The following is a 26,330-nucleotide window of genomic DNA, read 5'->3' on the forward strand; positions in this document are numbered from 1 at the left end:
TAAGTTTGGGCACAGCCCGTCCTCCTGGCAGAAGGGGAGACTCTTGTCCCTCCTGGCATGACACACAAGGCATCAAGGCTAGCTCCCACAGACATTTTAGGATGCTCCTACTTGAGGCACCATACTCATCTATTCATTTTTCAAGAAGTGCTAGTCACAACCTGCTAATGGCCAGTGTGAACAATACTGTGCTACAGCAATCTGCTAGGTAAAGAAAATGCTGAGAGTTAATGGAAGACTGCTCAGAGGTGGAAAAGTTTCAGTGGCGTACCTGTACTACATCCAGACACATCAGAATATTAAGTTACAGGAAGTAACTTAAGAATATTCTTAAGTTACAGAATATTAAGTTACAGAAAGTTACAGTTAATTAATAACTGTAACTAAGTTACAGTTATTATTATTGAAGATGAATAACCAACAAGGATCTATTGTATAGCACATGGAACTCTACTCAATGTTATGTGCCAGCCTGGATGGGAAGGGCATTCGGGGAGAGTGGATACATGTGTATTTATGGCTGAGTCTCTTCAATGTTCACCTGAAACAAACACAGCATTGTTAATTGGCTAAGCGTTAGTGTTGGTCGCTCAGTGAACAGGGAAAAGGTCAGTAGCTCAGTGAACAGTGAAAATGTCATTCTCTCAGTTGTGTCTGACTCTTTGTGCCCCCATGGACTGTACCCTGACAAGTCCTCTATGTATGGAATTCTCCAGGCAAGAATACTGGAGTGGGTAGCCATTCCCTTCTCCAGGGGTTTCTTCCTGATCCAGGGATCAAACTGGGTCTCCTGCATTGCAGGCATTCTGCTCAGTCGTGTATAACTCTTTCAGACCCCAAGCAGATTCTTGACTATCTGAGCCACCAGGGAAGTACTAACCAGCTATAGTGAAAGTGAAGTCGCTCAGTCGTGTCCAACTCTTTGCAACCCCATGGACTGTAGCCTACCAGGCTCCTCCCTCCATGGGATTCTCCAGGCAAGAGTACTGGAGTGGGTTGCCATTTCTTCCCGACCCAGGGATCAAACCCAGGTCTCCTGTATTCCAGGCAGATGCTTTAACCTCTGAGCCACTAGGGAAGCCCCTGGTGGCTATACCCTTATACAAACCAGCTATACCCTAATACAAAATAAAAAGTTTTAAGTTTGAAAAAAAAAAAAGAAGGCAAAATGGAGATAGTCTATCAATTAGGGAAAAAAGATGAAGATAATAAGATAAAGGAAGTTACGCTAAATTATACTTGAAATAAATTAATTCAACAAATATTTATTGAACACCTGTGCTAAGTTCTGAGGATAAGCTGATGAATAAGGCAGATATAGTCCCTACTTATCCTACAGACAAGTAAAGTGAAGTGAAATGAAATGAAGTCGCTCAGTCGTGTCTGACTCTTTATGACCCCATGGACTGTAGCCTTCCAGGTTCCTCCGTCCATGGGATTTTTCAGGCAAGAATATTGGAGTGGGTTGCCATTTCCTTCCCCAGAGGATCTTTCTGACCCAGAGATCGAACCCGGGTCTGCTGCATTGCAGGCAGATTCTTTTACTCTCTGAGCCACCAGGGAATCCCACAGATGAGTAAACAGCCCAGTATCATCTTAAAAAGCTAAAATATTAATTTTTAAAGTTTTTTTCCTGAAATACTTGTACTAACACTTAAAACTCTCTCAAGGTGAAATCCTATTTACCTGAATTAACTGAAAAAAAAAAAACTGATGGATAAACAGAAGCAATAATAAATTTTAAAGTAAAAATAAATTTTATGTAATCTTTAAAAATGATTCAGAAAATTTTTGAATGTTTATTTTGTGCTAAATTTATTTTAGGAAAAGACTGCCTTGTTGTTGTTCAGTCACTAAGTTGTGTCCAGTTCTTTGCAACTCCATGGACTGCAGCACACCAGGCTTTCCTTCACTATCTCCCAGAATTTGCTCAAACTCATGTCCATTGAGTCAGTGATGCCATTCAACCATCTTATCCTCTGTCACCATTATCTCCTCTTGCCCTAAATTTTTCCCAATATCAGGGTCTTTTCCAGTGAGTCATTTCTTCATATCAGGTGGCCAAAGTGTTGGAGCTTCAGCTTCAGCATCAGTCCTTCCAATGAATAACCAGGGTTGATTTCCTTTAGGATGGACTGGTTTGATCTCCTTGCAGTCCAAGTGACTCTCAAGAATCTTCTCCAGCACCACAGTTCAAAAGCATCAGCTCTTGGGGTGCTCAGCCTTCTCAACAGTCCGATTCTCACATCCATACATGACTACTGGAAAATCCATAGCTTTGACTATACGGACTTCCGTCAGCAAAGTGATGTCTCTGCTTTTTAATATGCTGTCTAGGTTGGTCATAGCTTTTCTTCCAAGGAGCAAGCGTCTTTTAAGTTTCATGGCTGCAGTCACTGTTTGCAGTTACAGTGGAGTCCAAGAAAATAAAATCTGCCACTTTTTCCCCATCTATTTGCCATGAAGTGATGGGACTGGATGCCATGTTCCTAGTTTTTTGAATGTTGAGTTTTAGATTTTCATACAAAAGCCTATTTGGGGAGAATTTTTAAGATTTAAAAATAAGAATCTTATAAGTATCCAAGACTCTTCAGGTAACAATAAAGCAACATTCACCAAGCTTTCAAGGACATGTTATTATTTAATAGAAGGGCATTTTTCAAATATGCCAGAACTAATGAAATGTAGCCACTCTATGAATAAGCTATTTCAAGACACATTCTAGAGCAAGAGATGATCAAAAGAAAAAATTCAAACATAAGGAAATTGCAGTTGGAAGAGACTGGCAATAAGTACTGAAAACATTTCATTTGTAGGGATGAGACTTGGTAATTGGTGTAAATACACTTATACCAAGCAAAAAAAAATAGACAAAAAGTATGAATAAACAAGCCCCAAGGAAATACAAATGGCTGGTAAAACATGAAAGATGATCACCTTCACCACTGATCAGAGAGATGCAAGTTAAAACCACAAAGAAATACCACTTTCCATAGATAAACAACAAGGTCCTAATGTATAGCACAGAAAATTATATTAACCATATATAAACCATAATGGAAAAATATAAAAACAATGTATATATGTATATAACCACGTCACTTTGCTGTACAGCAGAGATTGGCACCACATTGTAAATCAATTATACTTCAATTTTTTAAATTTAATAAAAAGAAATACCACTATCCAACCTATTATATTAACTTAAAAGGACACTTTTTTAATACTAACAGAAGAACCAGCTTGACAGAGGAAACTACTGGCCAAAGTTGGGACAGTTTTAGTATCAAAAGAACAATGACTGTAATTAATTTTCAACACTGACTATACAAGAAACCTTGAGTTCATATGATACTCAAGAAAAATAAATTAAGAGGAATAAAACAAGCAAGCAAGCAAAGCAGATAAATTTTGCAGGTAACCATTACACTAAGTTCTTTCTCTGAAAGGGACAGGAACATTTTTCCTTTACAATATTAATTACATCTCAGTGTACCTAATATTCCTAGTTGATGAGAAAAAGCACTTCTTTCAAGAAAAATGTCAGTTATAAAAGTAGACAGAATTGGAAAATCACAATTTACAATCCCTTGGTGGCTCAGACGGTAAAGCATCTGCCTGCAATGCGGGAGACCCGGGTTCGATCCCTGGGTCGGGAAGATCCTCTGGAGAAGGAAATGGCAACCCACTCCAGTATTCTTGCCTGGAAAATCCCATGGATGGAGCCTGGTAGGCTACAGTCCATGGGGTTGCAAAGAGTCAGACACGACTGAGTGACTTCACTTCACTTCAAGGATACAATTAAGCCAAGAATTATCAACAGATGCTAAAAGGTAAAAGGTTGGATAGTCACCTGGTGGCAAAATTATCACCTCACAGATCATTAGCTGGTTCCAAGGTGATGGTCACTAATTGAACACCCTGTGATCAATCTCAACATCACGAACAATGGAATAACCCCAGAGCTTCATTATGTGACTCCTAGTTACATCATTACGGGGTGCAGTGTTTAACCTGAATTTAACTAAGCCTTTAGATTCAACTTCCAATAACAGAAAATTATCAGGGTTATTGTTAAATGATAATAAGAAAAATCCAGACATTAGGACATTCTAGGGAACAAATGTAGAGAAGGCAATGGCAACCCACTCCAGACGTCCATGGGGTTGCTGAGGGTTGGACACGACTGAGCGACTTCACTTTCACTTTTCACTTTTATGCATTGGAGAAGGAAATGGCAACCCACTCCAGTGTTCTTGCCTGGAGAATCCCAGGAACAGCGGAGCCTGGTGGGCTGCCGTCTATGGGGTCGCACAGAGTCGGACACGACTGAAGTGACTTAGCAGCAGCAGCAGCAGCAGGGAACAACTGACCTGGTCTTTCCAAGTAGTGTCATAGGAAATAAAAAGCTGGAGAGAAGACTTCCTAGTGGTCTAGTGGTTAAGAATTCATGTGCTAGTGCAGAGGAAGTGGGTTCAATCCCTGGACAGGGAACCAAGATCCCACATGTCTGACACAGTTAAATGAATGTGTATTTGTTTTTGTTTTTTTTTAAGTTGGGGGGGTATGAGAAATATAAAGAGGGACAGAAAAAGGAGTGTCTGTTCTAGATAAAAGTACACTTCAGAAACCCAACAACCAAATGCAATCAGAGTTCCTGATTGGATTCTAATATGAACAAAGTTGCTACAAAGACATTTTGGGGCCAAGCCTGGGAAACTTAGGTGTGTTGTTATTATTAACTGTGGTTCTGTAGGGAAGAATTCTTATTTAGATATGCATATCAAAACATTTAGGAGTGAGGTGGGGTGGGGGGGGCGGGAATTGGAGGAAGGCAGTCAAAAGTTACAAACTTCCAGTTACAAGATAACTAAGTACTAGAGAAGTAATGTACACCATTACTTCTAATTAAAATAACTATAATTAACACTGCTACATGTTATATATGAAAGTTGTTAAGAAAGTAAATCCTGAGTTCTCACCAAAAGAAAAATTTTTTTTCTTTTTTAAAATTTGTTTATATATGAGATGATAGATGGTCAATAAATTTATTCTAATAATCATTTCATAGTGTATGTAAATCAAATCATGCTATAACCTTAAACTTACAGTGCTATTTATCAATTGTATTTCAACAAAACTGGAAGAAAAAATATTAGGAGTGAAATATTTAGGAGTCTATATTTACTTTAAAAAACTTCTGCTTAAAAAAAGTGAAACATGACAAATGTTAAAATAATGATTAAATCTAAGTCATAAGTTTATGGCATTTGTTACACTATTCTCTCTACTTTCCTGCACATTTATAATTTTCATAATAAGGATAAAAAGTATTTTTAATATCTAGCATTTGTGAGAGTTTAACGAAATAGACCATCCCACACAAATCATCTGGAGAAGGCAATGGCACCCCACTCCAGTACTCTTGCCTGGAAAATCCCATGGATGGAGGAGCCTGGTGGGCTGCCGTCTATGGAGTCGCACAGAGTCGGACACGACTGAAGTGACTTAGCAGCAGTAGCAGCATACACATTATTGGTTAGAGTGTAAACGGTATAACATTCTTAGGGGACAATTTGGAACACATAAATTTAATTTATTTATTTGTTCAGTTCAGTTCAGTTCAGTCGCTCAGTCGTGTCGGACTCTTTTCGACCCCATGAATTGCAGCACGCCAGGCCTCCCTGTCCATCACCAACTCCCAGAGTTCACTGAGACTCATGTCCATCCAGTCATCGATGCCATTCAGCCATCTCATCCTCTGTCATCCCCTTCTCCTCCTGCCCTCAATCCCTCCCAGCATCAGAGTCTTTTCCAATGAGTCAACTCTTCGCATGAGGTGGCCAAAGGACTGGAGTTTCAGCTTTAGCATCATTTCTTCCAAAGAAATCCCAGGGCTGATCTCCTTCAGAATGGACTGGTTGGATCTCCTTGCAGTCCAAGGGACTCTTAAGAGTCTTCTCCAACACCACAGTTCAAAAGCATCAATTCTTCGGCACTCAGCTTCCTTCACAGTCCAACTCTCACATCCATACATGACCACAGGAAAAACCATAGCCTTGACTAGACGAACCTTTCTTGGCAAAGTAACGTGTCTGCTTTTGAATATGCTATCTAGGTTGGTCATAACTTTCCTTCCAAGGAGTAAGCGTCTTTTAATTTCATGGCTGCAGTCACCATCTGCAGTGATTTTGGAGACCCAAAAATAAAGTCTGACACTGTTTCCATTGTTTCCCCATCTATTTCCCATGGTGATGGGACCAGATGCCATGATCTTCGTATTTTCTGAATGTTGAGTTTTAAGCCAACTTTTTTACTCTCCTCTTTCACTTTCATCAAGAGGCTTTTTAGTTCCTCTTCACTTTCTGCCATAAGGGTGGTGTCATCTGCATATCTGAGGTTATTGATATTTCTCCCAGCAATCTTGATTCCAGCTTGTGCTTCTTCCAGTCCAGCGTTTCTCATGATGTACTCTGCATATAAGTTAAATAAGCAGGGTGACAACATACAGCCTTGATGTACTCCTTTTCCTATTTGGAACCAGTCTGTGGTTCCATGTCCAGTTCTAACTGTTGCTTCCTGACCTGCATACCAATTTCTCAAGAGGCAGGTCAAGTGGTCTGGTATTCCCATCCCTTTCAGAATTTTCCACAGTTTATTGTGATCCACACAGTCAAAGGCTTTGGCATAGTCAATAAAGCAGAAATAGATGTTTTTCTGGAACTCTCTTGTTTTTTCTATGATCCAGCGGATGTTGGCAATTTGGTCTCAGGTTCCTCTGCCTTTTCTAAAACCATCTTGAACAACTAGAAGTTCACAGTTCATATATTGCTGTAGCCTGGCTTGGAGAATGTTGAGCATTACTTTACTAGTGTGTGAGATGAGTGCAATTGTGTGGTAGTTTGAGCATTCTTTGGCATTGCCTTTCTTTGGGATTGGAATAAAAACTGACCTTTTCTAGTCCTGTGGCCACTGCTGAGTTACTGAAGTACAGATGTTTTACAATGTTGTATTAGTTTCATGTATACAACAAAGTGATTCAGTTATACATATATGTATAGATTAGATTATTTTTCTAGATTTTTTTTCCATTATAGGTTATTACAAGATATTGAGTATAGTTCCCTGTGCTATACAATAGGTCATTGTTGGCTATCTATTTAATATAGAGTAGTTTGTATCTGCTAACCCCAAACTCCTAATTTACCCACTCTAGTACTCTTGCCTGGAGAATCCCATGGAGGGAGGAGCCTGGTAGGCTACAGTCCATGCAGTCGCAAAGAGTCGGACATGACCGAGCGACTTCATTTTCACTTTCCTTTCCCCTTTGGTAACCATAAGTGTGTTTTCAATGTCTGTGAGTCTACTTCTATTTTGTAAACAAGTTCATTTGTATAACTTTTTTAGATTCCACATTAAGTAATATCATATTTGTCTTTATCTGATAAATTTTACTTTTAAATATATATACCATTTGACATAGTAATGCCATCTTTAAGAATTTATTAATAACTAGTGATACAAAGGTCCGACTAGTCAAGGCTATGGTTTTTCCAGTAGTCATGTATGGATGTGAGAGTTGGACTGTGAAGAAAGCTGAGTGCCGAAGAATTGATGCTTTTGAACTGTGGTGTTGGAGAAGACTCTTAAGAGTCCCTTGGACTGCAAGGAGATCCAACCAGTCCATTCTAAAGGAAATCAGTCCTGAATATTCATTGGAAGGACTGATGTAGCTGAAACTCCAATACTTTGGCCACCTGATGGGAAGAACTGACTCATTTGAAAAGACCCTGATGCTGGGAGGGATTGGGGGCAGGAGGAGAAGGGGATGACAGAGGATGAGATGGCTGGATGGCATCACTGACTCGATGGACGTGAGTTTGAGTGAACTCTGGGAGTTGGTGATGGACAGGGAGGCCTGGCGTGCTGCAATTCATGGGGTCGCAAAGAGTCGGACATGACTGAGCAACTGAACTGAGTGATACAAGTATAGAGGATATAGGTATAAGGATATTTATTATAAGCATTGTTTATAATATAAACAAATTTGCGACAACAGTGAAGCGGTTAAATATATTCTGACAAATATTACATACTATTTATGACAAAGAATGCCATATTAATGTTAAAAAGAACAAAGTAGGTTCATATTTACTATATTGGTTTGCTAGGGCTGCCTTAAAAAAGTAACAGATTAGGTGGGAGGCTTAAAGAATAGAGATTTATTTTCTTGCAGTTCTGGAGGCTAGAAACCTGAGACAGCGTGTCAACAAGGCTTCTCTCCTTGGCTTGTAGATGGCTGTCTTTTCATGTGCCTTCATGTGGTCTTTCCTCTGTACCACCTGTGTCCAAATTTTCTCTTCTTATAAGGACATCAGTCATATTGGAGTAGGGACCACACTAACAACCTTATTTACACTTAACTTTGTCTTTAAACTCTATTTCCTGGACTTTCCTGGTGGTACAGTGGATAAGAATTTGCCTCCCAATGCAAGAAATAAGGGTTCAATCCCTGGTCTAGGAAGATTCCTCATGCTACAGGGCGACTAAGTCCATGTGCCACAACTACTGAGCCTGCTCTTTAGGACCTGCGAGCTGCAACGACTGAGTCCATATGCTGCAACTTCTGAAGCCCATGCGACTACAGCCTGGGCCCCACAGCCAGAAAAGCCATCGCAACGAGAAGCCTGTGCACCACAGGGAAGAGAAGCCCCCACTCGCCGCAACTAGAGAAAAGCCATGCACAACAACAAAGACTCGGCACAACCAAAAATAAAAACAAACAAACAAATAAATAAAAACAGCCTATCTCCCAACACAGTCACATTCTTAGGTGCTGGAAACTAGAACTTCAACATATAAAATTTGGGGGACACAATTCAGTCCATAACATTAGTAACATAGAAAGATGTTCATGATTTTTTAGGTTAAAAAAAAATTTGAGCAAAACAGCACATGCAGTACAATCCCCCTTTTTTCAAACTTAAACACTAAAAACAAACCTCTGGTACATGCTTATATGCAGTTTGGGGTACATTGCAAACATTCTGGAAGGACGGATACCCAGCTGTTAAAAATGGTCCCTGCGGAATAAAACTTGAGTTAGGAATGGGCGGGAGGGACAGATTTTCACTCTCTCTCTCTCTCTCTTTTTTTTTACAAACATGGGTTACATTTGTAATTGGAAAATTTGAGTTTAAAAAATAGAGATAGAGGGTAGACCCCTGATCAAAGAAAAACATATCCTTCTTTGAAAGAAAGTGTCATTTTTGAAATGAGGGTTGGGGACTGGCATTCAATCCAAGGTAGATTGACAAAGACAGGAAAATGGGAAGACAAACAACTTAAACTGAGGCGAATTTAAAATAACATAAAAGAGAATTGAAAAGTATTGTTCTGATATTGACTTTGATAATTACATAAAGGTTTAAAGCTGTCTTTGAAACACTGTAGGATTTCATTGAATTAGTAGAATTAAAAGCAGAGTTTTCCTTTCTTCCAAAGTACTGCAGCAGATAAGAGCAAACAAAGCATTCTATAAGAGAAAAAAAAAAAAAAAAAGGAAAGAAGGAAAATAAGTACTTGAAATTAAATACATAAACAAAGAGGAAAATTAAGAGATAAGAGTTTTGGTAATCGATGTGAATAAGAGTTAAATTTATTGACACCTACGTGCCTGGCTCTGAGCTAAGGACTCTGCCCTGTGAAGATGACAGAATCTGCCTTCAATTCTTTTCTGGCTTTTTTATTTAAAACAAAGCTGAGCTTCGAAGAGAATTCTATGCAGCCAGCAACAAATATCTTGGTTAGAAAACTTGAGGAAAGGAGATTTTCTGTATCCCAGCCTGGCAGGATTCCCTAAACTGTTGGGAAGATGTAGGAAGAAGTAGTAAGAATGAGCTCTGTGGTGCTTCTGGGATGAGACCACCAGCCCGTCCAATGGGCGTGAGACGAGAACGGGAGGCAGGAGAAACCCTTAAGGCGCAGGTGCCAAAAAGACAGGAAGGTGCATTTACCACAGCCCAGGGCCAGATGTATACATCTGCCGTAACTCCCTGAATCCTTAAATCTCAAGAAGTGAGAAGGGCGAGACTCAGGATGCCCAAGATTGACTTTACCTGCCAGCTCAGAGGAATGAGGGGCTCAGGGACAAAAATTTGGTCTTAGAAGATAAAGTGACATTTCTTGCATATCTGAACTTTTGGACAGAGATTCATACTGGCTATACATGCTCTTCTCATTTAATACTCTTACAATTCTATTAACTTCATTTTACAGATGAGGAAAGGACTTTTTAAGGTTAATTCTCTCTGGTCACAAAACTAGTAAGTAGCAAAACTAGAATTCAAATTTGGGTTTCCCTCACACTGAAACCAGTGCTCGCTATTGCTGTATGCTGCTTTGGATAGGTTTTGCCTTCTCTCTCTCACCTGCACCCAATGCCTACTTCCAAATCTTGCTCATTTAATTAAGTGTATACTCTATTCCAAGAAGTCACTTTTGAGCATTCATACCCTTAAGTTTAGGCAGCCTGCTATAGGCCTCCCTAAATCCCCTGACCCATCTTATCACAGACCATACCACATTTGAATGATCCTGTGTAAATGTGTACTCCTTCAGGAGACTGTGAACTCTCCAGAGAGGAATGAAATAGTTCCTGTGCCTGACACATAGTAGACTCTTTAGTTGTATAACACAAGAATATCATTTCTATTTGATTGTTTCCTCAATAAACTTTGAAATTCATAAAATTAAAAAATACATCTGGTTTTATGCATGATTAAATCACTGGAGTCTGACACAGAGTTCGGCACAGAGTCAGTTCAGTTCAGCTCATCAGCTGTGCCCAACTCTTTGCAACCCCATGGACTGCAGCATGCCAGGCTTCCCTGTTCATCACCAACTCCTGGAGCCTGCTCAAACTCATGTCCATTGAGTTGGTGATGCCATCCAACCATCTCATCCTCTGTTGTCCCCTTCTCCTCCTGCCTTCAATCTTTCCCAGCATCAGGGTCTTTTCAAATGAGTCAGTTCTTCACATTAGGTGGCTGAAGTATTGGAGTTTCAGCATCAGTCTTTCAAATGAATATTCAGGACTGATTTCCTTTACGATGGACAGGTTGGATCTCCTTGCTGGCCAAGGGAGTCTCAAGAGTCTTCTCCAAGATCACAGTTAAAAAACATTGATTCTTCGGTGCTCAGCTTTGTTTATAGTCCAACTCTCACATCTATACTTCACTACTGGAAAGACCATAGCTTTGACTAGACGGACTTTTGTTGGCAAAGTAATGTCTCTGCTTTTTAATATGCTGTCTGGGTTGGCCATAACTTTTCTTCCAAGGAGTAAGCGTCTTTTAATCTCATGGCTGCAGTCACCATCTGCAGTGATTTTGGAGCCCCCCAAAATAAAGTCTGTCACTGTTTCCATTGTTTCCCCATCTGTTTGCCATGAAGTGATGAGACCAGATGCAATGATCTTAGTTTTCTGAATGTTGAGCTTTAAGCCAGCATTTTCACTCTCCTCTTTCATTTTCATCAAGAGGCTTTTTCGTTCTTCTTCACTTTCTGCCATAAGTGTGGTGTCATCTGCATATCTGAGGTTATTGATATTTCCCCCGGCAATCTTGATTCCAGCTTGTGCTTCATCCAGTCCAGGATTTCCCTTTTTTTTTTTTTTTTTAAGAGGGAAATAAAGTTTATTAGAGTGGGAGATGCTGTTAGAACATTGGGCCAGCTCAAGGGAGAACCAACCTCGAATAGGGGTCCTTAGTTCACTTTTATACTCAGGGTACAAGGAGTGGGATAGGGGTCTTGCGGGTCATTTGCTGATTGGATGAGGCACGTATACTGGGTGGAGGGAGGAGTAAAGCAAACACCTTCTCCCTATGGGGTAGGAGGGGAGACAGGTTATACTGCTCAGGAAGACCTGAAATCCATTAATAGTTAGAACATGGGGGAGAGAAGGACAGTGAGAGAATTTTGAGCATTACTTTACTAGCATGTGAGGTGAGTGCAACTGTGCAGTAGTTTGGGCATTCTTTGGCTATTTGTAAGGCCTCCTCAGACAACCGTTTTGCCTTTTGCATTTCTTTCTCTTGGGGATGGTCTTGATCACTGCCTCCTATACAATGTCACAAACCTCTGTCCATAGTTCTTCAGGCACTCTGTCTATCAGATCCCTTGAATCTATTTGTTACTTTCACTGTATAATTGAAAGGGATTTGATTTAGGTCATACCTGAATGGTCTAATGGTTTTCCCTACTTTCTTCAATTTCAGTCTGAATTTGGCAATAAGGAGTTCATGATCTGAGCCACAGTCAGCTCCTGGACTTGTTCTTGCTGATTGTATAGAGCTTCTCCATCTTTGAGTGCAAAGAATATAATTAATGTGATTTCGGTGTTGACCATCTGGTGATATCCATGTATAGAGTCTTCTCTTGTGTTGTTGGAAGAGGGTGTTTGCTATGACCAGTGCGTTCTCTTGGCAAAACTCTATTAGCCTTTGCCCTTCTTCATTCTGTACTCCAAGGCCAAATGTGCCTGTTACTCCAGGTATTTCTTGACTCCTACTTTTGCATTCCAGTCCCCTATAATGAAAAGGACATCTTTTTTGGGGTGTTAGTTCTAGAAGGTCTTATGGGTCTTCATAGAACCATTCAACTTCAGCTTCTCCAGCATTACTGGTTGGGGGACAGACTTGGATTACTGTGATACTGAGTGGTTTGACTTGGAAACGAACAGAGATCATTCTGTTGTTTTTGAGATTGCATCCAAGTAGTGCATTTTGGACTCTTTTGTTGACTATGAGGGCTACTCCATTCTTCTAAGGGATTCTTGTCCACAGTAGTAGAGATAATGGTCATGTGAGTTAAATTCACCCATTCCAGTCCATTTTAGTTCACTGATTCCTAAAATGTCGATGTTCACTCTTGCCATCCCCTGCCCGATCACTTCCAATTTGCCTTGATTCATGGCCCTAACATTCTAGTTTCCTATGCAATATTGCTCTTTACAGCATCGGACTTTACTTCCAACACCAGTCACATCCACAACTGGTGGTGTTTTCGCTTTGGCTCCGTCTCTTCATTCTTTCCTGAGTTATTTCTCCACTGATCTCCAGTAGCATATTAGACACCTACCAACCTGGGGAGTTCATCTTTCAGTGTCCTATCTTTTTGCCTTTTCATACTGTTCAAGGCAAGAATACTGAAGTGGTTTGCCATTCCCTTCTCCAGTGGACCACGTTTTGTCAGAACTCTCCACCATGACCTATCTGTCTTGGGGTGGCACGGATTAGGTTTTCAATAAATATTTTTGAATAAATAAGTCTATCTTCTCTATCTATTGTTACATTCCAAGAAAAAGCAGCTTAACATTCTTTTCCTTGTAACCAATTTAGTGTTTTAAAATTTGTCATCATTTTCGCATTTTCATCCTCATTCACATGAAACATGATCTCCACTATTTGAACACATGTGATTTTGATTCAGCTGTATATTTATCCCTATATTGCAGACTACCAGCCTACCAATTTCCCATACCTGACTGCCTGTGCTGTGTTTAGTCGCTCTTTGTGACCCCACGGACTGCAGCCCACCAGACTCCTCTGTTCATGGGAGTCTCCAGGCAAGAATACTGGAGCAGGTTGCCATGCCCTCCTCCACAGGATCTTCCCAACCCAAAGATTGAACCCAGGTCTCCCTCGTTGCAGAAGGATTCTTTACCATCTGAGCCACCAGGGAAGCCCTACCTGATTGCTAGAAGGTCGTAAATCAGGGGGAGGTACTTCGAGGTGAATAGTTAGTCTCCAATTTACAACTTCGCTTCACTCCCAGGTAATTATAAAGTCACACGTTCCTAGGTGGGACCTTCTCACGGCATAATCGCCTCAAGGAATAGATTGATTAGATTACATATAACTGATTAAAATAAAGGTGTGGTATAATGGAAGAGTTAATATTTGCTAGGCAAAGTTGTGTAGTTTTTTAAAATATATGACATAGGCTTTCACAAGATAAACAAGGAATACATGTTCCAAGTTACCTTCCAAGCAGTTAGCCTGGATAGACAGTCCCACGGACCATGGAGGGAATCAAACACTCCTCCAGACCGGCGTTTGCAGCCCAAGCCTGCGCCTCTGTGGGCGGGGCCACTGAGCCTGCTGCAGCTGCTAAGTCGCGTCCGACTCTGTGCGACCCCATAGACGGCAGCCCAACAGACTCTTCCGTCCCTGGGATTCTCCGGGCAAGAATATTGGAGTGGGTTGCCATTTCCTTCTTCAATGCATGAAAATGGATAGTGAAATTGAAGTCGCTCAGTCGTGTCTGACTCTTAGCGACCCCATGGACTGCAGCCTACCAGGCTCCTCGGTCCACGGGATTCTTTAGGCAGGAATACTGGGAGTGGGTTGCCATTGCCTTTTACCGGGACCTAAAGCAGGAGGGGGCGGGGTCGAGGGCGGGCCCAGGCCCCCCATGGGCGGGGCCGCGGCGGCCGAGGGGCAGGCTGGGAAGCGGCGCCATATTGGCGTCGGCCGCGCTGTATTGTCATAAATAGAGCCGGTTTTGTGGTGTTTTCACTACTCGGTTGGATGCCTCGGCTGTAGTAAGTGAGAGAGTGAGCGTGCAAGCGAGTTACAAGCAAGCGGAGGAAACTGGACAGGAGGAGAAGGGAAGAGCAAGAACAGGACTCCAGAGCGAAAGACAACTCGCCGGTGAGGGAGACGCAGGAAGCGATGAAAGAGATGTCTGCGTAAGTGGTGGGGGGCGGCGGTTGGGAGTGAGGTAGAACTGGGTGGGCTGGTGTGGCCAGCACGGACCCCGTTTCCGTTCCCTGGCTCTCGCGTCCTGCCCAGAGCTCTCGTGTAGTCTCCTTTCTCCCGACCGGTCGGCAAGGGCACCTCCCCTACACCCGCGGCTCACCTGGCCAGACTCGGGGACTCTAGGAGTCCCCATCTGTTCCCTGGCTGCCCTGTCTCCGAGGACGCCCCAGAGTAGGTTGCGGCGGGAGAAAGGCCCGTGTGTCTGTGGGGGAAAATTGTCGGTCACTCTCCTGCCCCCAGCGCTGTCTGAGCCGGTCTCTGCCCCTGTCTGCATTGGCGCAAATACCATCCCCCTACCTCCCCCGCCTCCCTTCCTGACCGGCTGTCTCCAGGTCTTCTGGAGTGCATTCACTCCTATTCCAGCCCATGGGTTTCTCTTCTTAGTCAAGCTTTGGTTTTTTCACCCTTCCCTCATCTCCCCACCTATCCACAGTACATCTGCCAGTCTGTACCTCCTGGTCATACTTTGATAAGTCAGGAACAGTGTCGGTCCTTGGCAAGATTTTGTTGTAACTTCTTACATTTTGGTTTATTAGGAAATAATTTAAACATACAGAAAAATGCCTAAAATAACATAACAGCATCATTTACGTAGCTATCATCCATCTCCCAAAGTATAACGTTCCGTGTGTGTGTGTGTACACATACCTTTAGTTAAAAGAAACCGAACATACTGAATACATCTGAAGGAATTCTGTTACCTCCTCCTCTAGGCCCATTCACCTCTCTCCCTGGAGTTCCCCACAGTTCTGAATTTGATGCTTATGCGGCATGTTTTTTTTTAATGCTATTACTGCATATGTATATGTCCATAACCAGCATTGTTTTACTTGTTTTTAAACTTTATATGACTAGTACCACACTTATTATTCAACAACTTCTTTAGCGCAGCGTATGTCTTTGAGATTTGTCCATGATAGTATTTTTCAGCTCTAATTAATTCACACTAATATTGTATTGTATTCCCTTGTAGAGATACATTCTGATTTAGTCCATTTCCTGTTAGTGATTGTTTTAGGTTTTTTCTAGGTGTTTTTTGTTTTTTTTTAATGTTACAGTGTGGTAGTGAACGTTTTTGTACATGTCTCCTTGCGCACTTATCCTAGAATTTCTCCAGAGTGTTTACTTCTCGAGGGATTGTGTCACTTGCTTTTGTTTTCCTCTCTAGATGAGAGAGGTTCAGAACCATGGGTTTGGAATTTTAATGCTAGTAGAGAAGGCAATGGCAACCCACTCCAGTGTTCTTGCCTGGAGAATCCCAGGGACAGGGGAGCCTGGTGGACTGCCGTCTATGGGGTCGCACAGGGTCAGACACGACTGAAGTGACTTAGCATAGCATAGGGACCTTGATAGCCAGCATTTTCAGCACAGAGATAAGAAAGTGGGACTCAAGATCATAGTTGGTATCATAGACTTCATTTAGACAGTGAAAAGAACAATTAACGAGTCACAGAATGTTAGGGCTATAAACTCTGATGGACGCAATGGATGTTAATAGGTTTCTCAGGGACACATCTAGTGATTTCTTTTTAAAAGCTAGAGTATTTCATAAGGACCTTCTAATCAAATAATTTTGTTTTTTTTCCTGGGGTTGGGGGCATTGTTTTTTACTTAGAGCTTTCTTTCAAGTGGCTGACTGCTTTTCAAAGGTGGTACTTGACTTAAGTCTGCAGGGTGTAGTCAAGGTGGCCATGGCCCAGCTCCCATTCAGGCTCTTTGCGTTTGAGCTGAGTGGTGTTGGCACAGTTGTCCTGATGCCAACACAGGCTGCTTTTGACTTGAAAAGACATCCTAACCATGAAAGCTTGAAGCAGAATGAATAGTCCTTCATCTCCATAAGCGCAAAATATCCTTTTTTCCTTAAAAAAAAGGGGGGGGGCACGGCCAACCAATAGTACTGAGTAAACTTTTAAAGTAGCTAAATTAATGAGTGGATTGAGAGGTTTAATGTATCAGTAAATGAAACTTTAAATTTTTTCTGCTCTTTCATTTTTCTTGAACAGAAACACCATGCTGGACAGCCAGCGTCAACAAAAGCATTATGGAATCACCTCTCCAATTAGCTTGGCATGTCCTAAAGAAATTGATCATATTTACACACAGAAATTAATTGATGCCATGAAACCATTTGGAGTGTTTGAAGATGAGGAAGAATTGAACCATAGGTATGTCATTTAAAAATGCAAAGTATTTTACAGTACATTCTTTAGTCATTACTCTATAAACATATGTTCATGTACCAGTGATGTCCCTGTGTAGGGATATAAAAATGACAAAATGAAAAGAACACTTGGCCTTCCTAGAGCTTAGAGGAGGAAACTTAACAATTAGCCAAGTAAGTAAAATAAACACAGTGACACAGTGTTAACATATGACAATTGCCGGCTGAGAAAAATGAAGCTGAGACTGGAGGTTGTCAAGGAAGTCTTCATTGACATTTGAGGGAAATTTTGAAAGTGAGGAAAGAGCTCTGTGGATTTGATGGAAGAGCAGTCTAGGCAGAGGCTTGCGATAGGACCGTACCTGATAGCAAGGTAACCTAGGTATATGACATAGAGTGAGTAAGAAGGGGAATGTGGGCTTAAAGAAAATGAGATGGGAAGAAGCTTGGAGGGAAAGGTCATTTAGGACCTTGAAAACCATTATAAAGGTTTTGGCTTTTACTCTGAGATGGGAAGCTGTTAGGATTTTGAGCAGCAGATTGACATGATTGATTCATGTTTAACACAGTCACTCTGGCTGCTTTACTGAGAGTAGTCTGCAGAGGGGTCAAAGTCAGAAACAGGGAAACTAGTTAGGAGACTGTTCCAGTAACCCAAGGAAGAAGTGGTGACCGGAACTAGGGGGATGGCAGTGGAGGTGATAAGAGATAGTAGAATTCTGGATGTCTTTTAAAGGTACATCTTCTGGATGTCTTGTTTAATAACTGGAATGGGGGAAGTGGGGGGCATCAAGAAGGATGCCAAGATTTTTGGTCTCAGCAGCTGGAAGGATGAGATTCCATTACCTGAGAAAGGCTGAGGGAGAAGCAAGTTTGGACAGATTGGGAATTCAGTTTCTCATGTGTTATCTTTGAGATGCCTAAACTTTTTTTTTTTTTTTAATTTGGATTTGGATATGCCATTGGTTGCAGGTTTGTTTTAATATCAAATTGCTTTTATTAAGTTAAATTTTTTATAAAAAATTAGCCAATAAATAATTTGCCTGTTTTTATTATCCAAAAACTTGTAACTGTCAATGAGAGTGCTGACTACTACTATTACCACACTGAATTGATTTTATTCCATAGTAAGGCCAAGAAAGTTGACAGTTCAGTTGGCCTCTGCAGCCTTATTGAAGGTAATTTTGATTTTTTTTTTTTAACTAGGCTTTTTGAATTTTGAAACAATAGCTCAAAAACCAAAATACTATCATCACATTTATCGTCTCTTTGGAACTCTTAGGAACCTAAGAATGCCAAAGAGATGTGCCTTGTGTCAACAGATGTGATAGCATTAGCACGTGTATAATATGCTTTTACTCTAGCACCAACATAAAGGTACTGCCTATATGTTTAATTACTTTTTAAAATACTGTTTGTTTTTGGTGGGGGTTTTTTGTTTGTTTTCATCTAAAGCATGTTATTTTTTATTATAGGCTGGTTGTTCTTGGTAAACTGAACAATCTAGTAAAAGAATGGATTTCTGAGGTCAGTGAGAGTAAGGTAAGACTCTAAATTGAATTCATAGTTTCATTGTGTCCTGGTAAAAAAAATGCAGAGTTGAGAATAATCAAAAATAGATAAACATTTTTAGTATACTTAGAAATGAATTGTTCTAGACAGTTGAAATGAAGAGAAAGTCACTTAGTCATGTCCAGCTCTTTTTCACCCCATGGACTATATAGTCCATGGAATTCTCCAGGCCAGAATACTGGAGTGGGTAGCCGTTCCCTTCTCCAGGGGATCTTCCAAACCAGGGATTGAACCTAGGTCTCCTGCATTGCAGGTGGATTCTTTACTGGCTGAGCCATCAGGGAAACCCTCTAGACAGTTGAGTCCTAAATAAATGAGGATTTACCCCAGAGGTAGCCAGTGTCTTACTACATTTCCACATAAATGTCTTCCTTGACTCACATGTAGTAAACCAAACTTTAAATACTGAAATTTTAAAAGCCAGATTTCAGAATTCTTGTGAAATACCAGGTATGGCAGCACTGGGCCTTTCTTGGGGCAAGGCCAGAAGAGGCTTGAATGGAATTGGGCTACTCCCCTCTGGTGCCTTATGGTCCCCATTACTCCCCGCTCTCTCAGACATAGCAACTGTCGATTATCAGTTTCTGTGTTTCTTATGTGTATACTTTCCTCATTTGCTTACCTGCCTGGCCTAGGAGACGTTGGAGTTTGCAAACCCTAATTTATAATTATACTGCTTTTTTCCCCTCCAGTAGCTTAACTTCTTTCCTTCTAAAATCAATTACATATCTCTTTGCTTTCTTAGAATCTTTTGAATATAATTGAATTCATTTGTTTGGGAATCTTCATTGGCTGTAGTAAAATGAGATAGGGCATGTTCAACTGGATAATACTGTTTGTCCCTTTACTAAGTGGCTCAAACTGTTGTATTTTAAATTTTTAGTTTTAGTTGTGTTTTTTTTTTTAATAGTTTTCCCATCTCTTAACAGTTGTCAGCTGAAAGTTAAGGGCTCACAGCAGTAGTGTCTCTGTAAAATCCCTTTCTGCCCATTAATATCAGTTTAGAAATTACACACATGTTAGAATTCTTTTACAACTTTTATTTCCTTTTGTAACCTTTGATATGTGTATAAAATTGGTTCTTTCAAGCAGTGGGCTCTGAATAAGGTTATGAGGGACTGTGCTAAGTCTACAGTCATTGAGTTTAAATAAATGGTCTTGACACTATTGACTTTTTCTGCCAAATGACTATCTGGCTCATTTTTGAGCTCACAGCAGGGTTATCAATAGTTGAAGTTTTCTGTTAGGTTGAATTCTGAGCATGTGAAATGTTAGTCATGAGTAGTTAAAAAAAAAAATCATGCTTGTTTCTCTGCTACTAGCTGATCAACTCTTTAATAAACTTGTCTTATTCACTTGCACAACCTCAGGACAGAGCTCAGGCATTGAATGAATGTTGGGGAACCTGTTGTCTCTGTCTATAATCAGCCCATAATTGCTGTGGATATGCAAACCAGATACACAACTTGCTAGAATTGATTTAAAATCAGAGTAACAAGCTTTTTGACTTCTTGTGTTGTCTTTATGTCATGTAATGTGGTTATACTGAGGTCTTTGCTCTCATACATATTCTAGGATACATCAAGGAAAGTCAAGTGTTTACTGTTCACAAAAAAGGGCTAGATACTTTATTGAGAGATGCACCTAACTAATTTTCTTACTGGTGTCCTTACTGGTGGATTTTTTGCACCTAAAAGAAAAATTAGTAGAATCTGTTCCAAGGTCAAAGGTTTTTTTTGATTTTTTAAAATTGCTTTCCCCTCATTTTATTCACATCAGTACTTTAATTTACAAATTTCACTAGCTGGTTTCCATTTAATTCCTAGGCATAAAACCATTGTTAAAAATTTGAGGCATTACCACTATTTTATTTTTTTTTAAAGCAAAATAGTTATTTTTTTAAAATTTAATTGGTTTTAGCATCTTCCTTTCCATAGACACAGTGATTGGTCATTTTCAATATCATAATTCTCTGTCATTTATACCTATTTTATATGGAACATATCCAAAGGATTTGAGTTAGATCAAATATCATTTTAATATTCTGTGCATAGTTGGAATATTTAAACTTTAAACAATCTAGAACTCCAAACCATTTTAGTTAAATACTCTGGTTTGTGGTGCAAATCTTTTGCTCTGTTTATCACTTTCTCATAAATCATGAAAGAATCATGCTTTTCAAAGTGGGAAAGTAAACTTAACAGGGCTTCTCTATCTTTTTGTTTCAGTTAGTCATTAATAATTTTATTAGCTCCTTTCTAGCTATAAAATTTGTGGTATTCTTGAAACATACCTATTAAACAGAAAGTAACAAACATAATATCATGTTATATAGATTAATCAAACTAATTAGCGCATACTACTCTTTGGAACTTGGACTAGGCATTTTGGGGAAGTGCCTAGAAATAGTAGATATAGTTCTCACCTTCAAGGAATGTAAATATAGTGAAGTGATGGAACTAACATACAGGGAAGAAAAAAAGTAAATGTAGTATGAAAGAGCACATGGTGGGGAAAAGAGCTTATAAAGAGGAGGGTAATCAAAGAATGCTTCATGAGGAAGGTGGGACTTGAAGTGAACTTTGAAAAATAGATGGAATTGAGATAGCAGAAAGGACAGCAAGCATTTGAGGCAAAAGTGAAAGTGTTAGTCACTCAATCATGTCTGACTCTTTGCGACCCCATGGACTGTATGTAGCCCCCCAGGTTCCTCTGTCCATAGGATTTTCCAGGCAAGAATACTGGAGTGGGTTGTCATTCCCTTCTCCAGGGGATCTTCCCAACCCAGGGATCAAACCCGGGTCTCCTGCATTACAGGCAAATTCTTTACCAGTTGAGCCACCAAACCGTTAGCCTATTTAAGGCAAGGAAAATGTCAAATGCAATGGAAAGGAGACTAGGTTATGTAACATGTTGGCAGTTGGAGCTCCAGAAGGGAAGATCAAGAAACAAGGCAAGAAAGATCCTACTTTTCTCTTCTCCGCCATCCTATGTACGGTTGAGTTGTCTCCTCACCATATCTTCTCACAAGACTTTCAGGATCAAGCAATTCCTGGCCAAGAAACAAAAGCAGAATCGTCCCGTTCCTCAGTGGATTCGAATGAAAACTGGCAATAAAATCAGGTACAGCTCCAAGAGAAGACATTGGAGAAGAACCAAGCTGGGTCTATAAGAAGCAAGCTGGGTCTATAACGTGTGGCACACATGTTAAGACCACTTTTTTAAGCAGCTGAACCACAGTGAGAACATCACTACTGTAATGCTTGGCTCCTGATGTTTCTTATTTCCTCACTATCAGTCTGAGACTCAGTAATAAATATGAAACGTTGGGGGAAAAAAAAGAAAGATCCTTAAGAGCATACCATCAAAGTCTGTAGGATCCAAGGATCAGTATCCAGAAAAGAATGTATTGGCAAGTTTTGAGCCAAAGAGTTATATGATAGAGTTAAAAATATCAGCCAGTGAATTTTTTACAAAATGGGATTTAGAAATAAAGATTAATGGCAAGAGAGTAACTTATGATACTATTAAATAGCACAGAATGGAGGTGGGTGGGGAGGAAGTGACATGTAAGGGATATAATTTAAGACTTAGTAATCCAGGAAAAACAATAATAGTTTATAGGTATGGGCAGTAAGGAAAATGAGGAACAGAAAAAGTGAACTCAGAAGGAGAGATATCTGGTTTATCATAGGATGTTTTTTGTTAGGTATCAGTCATGGTTACTGAGGTGAATCAGAAAGTGAGTGAAAATATCTGATGGGCACTTAGAATTGGCTCTACAAAGAGGTGAAAAGTAGCATTGTAATTCTGATACAGCCCAAAATATGTAAAGTTTTTAGATTACCTCTCATGAGGAGATCGTTTTAAGAATGACCCCCCTTGTAGAAATATTATGGAGCTAGAATCAAGAAATTAAGCATATCTGTCACAGAAACTAAAGGGGAGATGGAATTAGTCAACTATGCTAACTAGAGAGCTGAAAGTGCATTAATTTAGTAGTTGAGGGTTCTACTATTGAGAGTCACCAAGGAGTCAAAGACAGGCAGTTGAAGGGGACAAGTAAGGTCAAATGATAGAAAACATTTTTCTTAAGATAGGGATATATGCATGCGTGTGTGTGTGTGTGTGTGTGTGTATGTGTGTGAGATATATGCATCTGTGCGTGTCCCCTCAGTCATGTCTGACTCTGTGACTCCATGGACTGTAGTGTGTCAGACTCCTGTACATGGGATTTACCCAGCAAGAATACTGCAGTGGGTTACCACTTCCTCCTCCAGGGGATCTTGACCCAGGGATCTTGTGTCTCCTGCATTGGCAGGCAGATTCTTTACCACTGTGCCACCAAAGAAGCCCATGTATACACGTATACTGGACACAAATTTGTTTTGTCTGTCCTCTGAGAATACCTTCATTACTTCAAGCTACAATCAAAAAACTCTATAAATCTCAGCTCACTAAATTTGACAAATGTAGTACGTATCAGTAGCATTTAGGCAGTTTTTTAAAAAAATTGAGGTATAGTTTATTTACAATATATAAATATTTGGTATACAACATAGTGGTTTGCAATTTTTAAAGGTATACTCCACTTAAAATTATTTTAAAATATGGCTATGTTCCCTGTGCTGTACAGTGTGTCCTTGTACTTTATTTCATACATAGTAGTTGGTACCTCTTAATCCTCTACCCCTGTTGTGCCCCTCTCCCCACTGGTAACCACTATTAGTTCTCTGTATCTACAAGTCTGTTTCTTGCTGTTATATTCACTTGTTCTTTACATTCACATGTAAGTAATAACATACAATATTTGTCTTTCTCTGTCTGACTTACATAAGCATAATACCCTTGAAATCCATCCATGTTGTTGCAAATGGCAAAATTTTATTTTTTTATGGCTGAGTAGTAGTCCATTATACACACACTACATCTTTATCCATTCTTCTGTTGATGGACATTTAGGTTGCTTCCATGTCTTGGCTACTGTAAATAATGCTGAAATGATCATGAGGGTAGTAGTTCAGTCACTCAGTCTTGTTCGACTCTGCAGCCCCATGGGCTGCAGCATGCCAGGCTTTCCTGTCCATCACCAGCTCCCAGAGCTTGCTCAGATTCATGTCCATCGAGTCAGTGATGGCATCCAACCATCTGATCCTCTGCTGTCCCCTTCTCCTCCTGCCTTCAATCTTTCCCAGCATCAGGGTCTTTTCAAATGAGTCAGTTCTTCACATTAGGTGGCTGAAGTATTGGAGTTTCAGCATCAGTCTTTTCAATGAATATTCAGGACTGATTTCCTTTACTATGAACAGGTTGGATCTTCTTGCTGTCCAAGGGAGTCTCAAGAGTCTTCTCCATCACCACAGTTCAAAAGCATCAATTCTTTGGTGCTCAGCTTTCTTTATAGTCCCACTCTCACATCCATACATGACCACTGGAAAAACCACAGCCTTGACTATACAGGCCTTTGTCAGCAAAGTGACGGCTCTACTTTTTAATATGCTGTCTAGGTTGGTCATAGCTTTTCTTCCAAGGAGCAAGCGTCTTTTGATTTCATGGCTGCAGTCACCATCTGCAGTGATTCTGGACCCCAAGAAAATACAGTCTATCACTGTTTCCATTGTTTCCCCATCTATTTGCTGTGAAATGATGGGACCAGATGCCATAATCTTCATTTTTTTAATGTTTAGTTCTAAGCCAGCATTTTCACTCTGCTCTTTCACCTTCATCAAGAGGCTGTTTAGTTCCTCTTTGCTTTCTGCCATTAGGGTGGTATCATCTGCATATCTGAGGTTGTTGATATTTCTCACAGCAATCTTGATTCCGGCTTGTAATTCATCCAGCCCCACACTTAGAATATATTTTGCATAGGAGCTAATTAAGCTGGTGACAATATACAGCCTTGACATACTCCTTTCCCAATTTATATATGTTACAATTTAGATGTGTACCCAACATGAGGGTACATATCTTTTTGAATTAATGTTTTTATTTTCTTCTGATACATTCCCAGGAGTGTGATCGAGTAATTGTTAGATCATATGGTAGCTCTATTTTTAGTTTTTTTAAGGAACCTTCCAATTGTTTTCTACAGTGGTTGCACTAATATATTGATCAGATCAGATCAGATCAGTCGCTCAGTTGCGTCCGACTCTTTGCGACCCCATGAAGCACAGCACGCCAGGCCTCCCTGTCCATCACCAACTCCCAGAGTTCACTGAGACTCACGTCCATCCAGTGAGTGATGCCATCCAGCCATCTCATCCTCTGTTGTCCCCTTCTCCTCCTGCCCCCAATCCCTCCCAGCATCAGAGTCTTTTCCAATGAGTCAACTCTTCGCATGAGGTGGCCAAAGGACTGGAGTTTCAGCTTTAGCATCATTTCTTCCAAAGAAATCCCAGGGCTGATCTCCTTCAGAATGGACTGGTTGGATCTCCTTGCAGTCCAAGGGACTCTCAAGAGTCTTCTCCAACACCACAGTTCAAAAGCAACAATTCTTCAGCGCTCAGCCTTCTTCACAGTCCAACTCTCACATCCATACATGACCACAGGAAAAACCATAGCCTTGACTAGACAAACCTTTGTTGGCAAAGTAATGTCTCTGCTTTTGAATATGCTATCTAGGTTGGTCATAACTTTCCTTCCAAGGAGTAAGCGTCTTTTAATTTCATGGCTGCAGTCACCATCTGCAGTGATTTTGGAGCCCAGAAAAATAAAGTCTGACACTGTTTCCCCATCTATTTCCCATGAAATGATGGGACCAGATGCCATGATCTTCGTTTTCTGAATGTTGAGCTTTAAGCCAACTTTTTCACTCTCCACTTTCACTTTCATCAAGAGGCCTTTCTGTTCCTCTTCACTTTCTGCCATAAGGGTGGTGTCATCTGCATATCTGAGGTTATTGATATTTCTTCCGGCAATCTTGATTCCAGCTTGTGTTTCTTCCAATCCAGCGTTTCTCATGATGTACTCTGCATATAAGTTAAATAAACAGGGTGACAATATACAGCCTTGACGAACTCCTTTTCCTCTTTGGCACCAGTCTTGTTCCATGTCCAGTTCTAACTGTTGCTTTCTGACCTGCATACAAATTTCTCAAGAGGCAGATCAGGTGGTCTGGCATTCCCATCTCTTTCAGAATTTTCCACAGTTTATTGTGATCCACACAAGCAAAGGCTATGGCATAGTCAATAAAGCAGAAATAGATGCTTTTCTGGAACTCTCTTGCTTTTTCCATGATCCAGCCGATGTTGGCAATTTGATCTCAGGTTCCTCTGCCTTTTCTAAAACCAGCTTGAACATCAGGAAGTTCACGGTTCACATACTGCTGAAGCCTGGCCTGGAGAATTTTGAGCATTACTTTACTAGCATGTGAGATGAGTGCAATTGTGTGGTAGTTTGAGCATTCTTTGGCATTGCCTTTCTTTGGGATTGGAATAAAAACTGACCTTTTCTAGTCTTGTGGCCACTGCTGAGTTTTCCAAATGTGCTGGCATATTGAGTGCAGCACTTTCACAGCATCATCTTTCAGGATTTGGAATAGCTCAACTGGAATTCCATCACCTCCACTAGCTTTGTTCGTAGTCATGCTTTCTAAGGCTCACTTGACTTCACATTCCAGGATGTCTGGCTCTAGGTCAGTGATCACACCATCGTGATTGATAGATTCCCATAAATAGTTTATAAGGATTACTTTTTCTTCACATCCTCACCAGTGTTTATTAGAGCACTTAGTCAGTTTTAATGCTAAATAATTTGAATAATTGAATGCCTTTTAT

General features: G+C 40.4%; 2 protein-coding genes across 5 annotated transcripts in view; both read left to right on the forward strand.

Moving 5' to 3' along the window:
* Positions 1-14,520: 14,520 nt before the first annotated feature.
* PAPOLG (poly(A) polymerase gamma) overlaps positions 14,521-26,330 on the forward strand; it is a 33,760-nt gene continuing 21,950 nt past the window's right edge. For 2 of the 4 annotated variants that reach the window (XR_008700366.1, XM_055540192.1), the window contains exons 1-3: positions 14,521-14,752; positions 16,826-16,987; positions 18,459-18,525. Coding sequence is in view for 3 of the 4 variants with exons in the window: in XM_055540192.1 (XP_055396167.1) it covers positions 14,736-14,752; positions 16,826-16,987; positions 18,459-18,525 (246 nt within the window). In the remaining variant the exon portion in view is untranslated. The remainder of the gene's footprint in view (positions 14,753-16,825; positions 16,988-18,458; positions 18,526-26,330) is intronic. The other 2 variants (XM_055540193.1, XM_055540194.1) reach the window with 2 other exon arrangements.
* LOC129623120 (60S ribosomal protein L39-like) lies at positions 19,368-26,320 on the forward strand. The gene has a single exon (XM_055540195.1). It carries the CDS (start codon positions 21,428-21,430, stop codon positions 21,725-21,727), a length of 300 nt encoding a protein of 99 aa, XP_055396170.1. The 5' UTR covers positions 19,368-21,427; the 3' UTR covers positions 21,728-26,320.

This window comes from Bubalus kerabau, chromosome 11 (genome assembly GCF_029407905.1).
Source record: "Bubalus kerabau isolate K-KA32 ecotype Philippines breed swamp buffalo chromosome 11, PCC_UOA_SB_1v2, whole genome shotgun sequence".
NCBI classification, from domain to species: Eukaryota; Metazoa; Chordata; class Mammalia; order Artiodactyla; family Bovidae; genus Bubalus; species Bubalus kerabau.

Bases quoted from the DNA above. Each gene is read 5' to 3' on its own strand.
- LOC129623120 (XM_055540195.1), top strand. From the start codon at position 21,428: ATGTCAAATGCAATGGAAAGGAGACTAGGTTATGTAACATGTTGGCAG.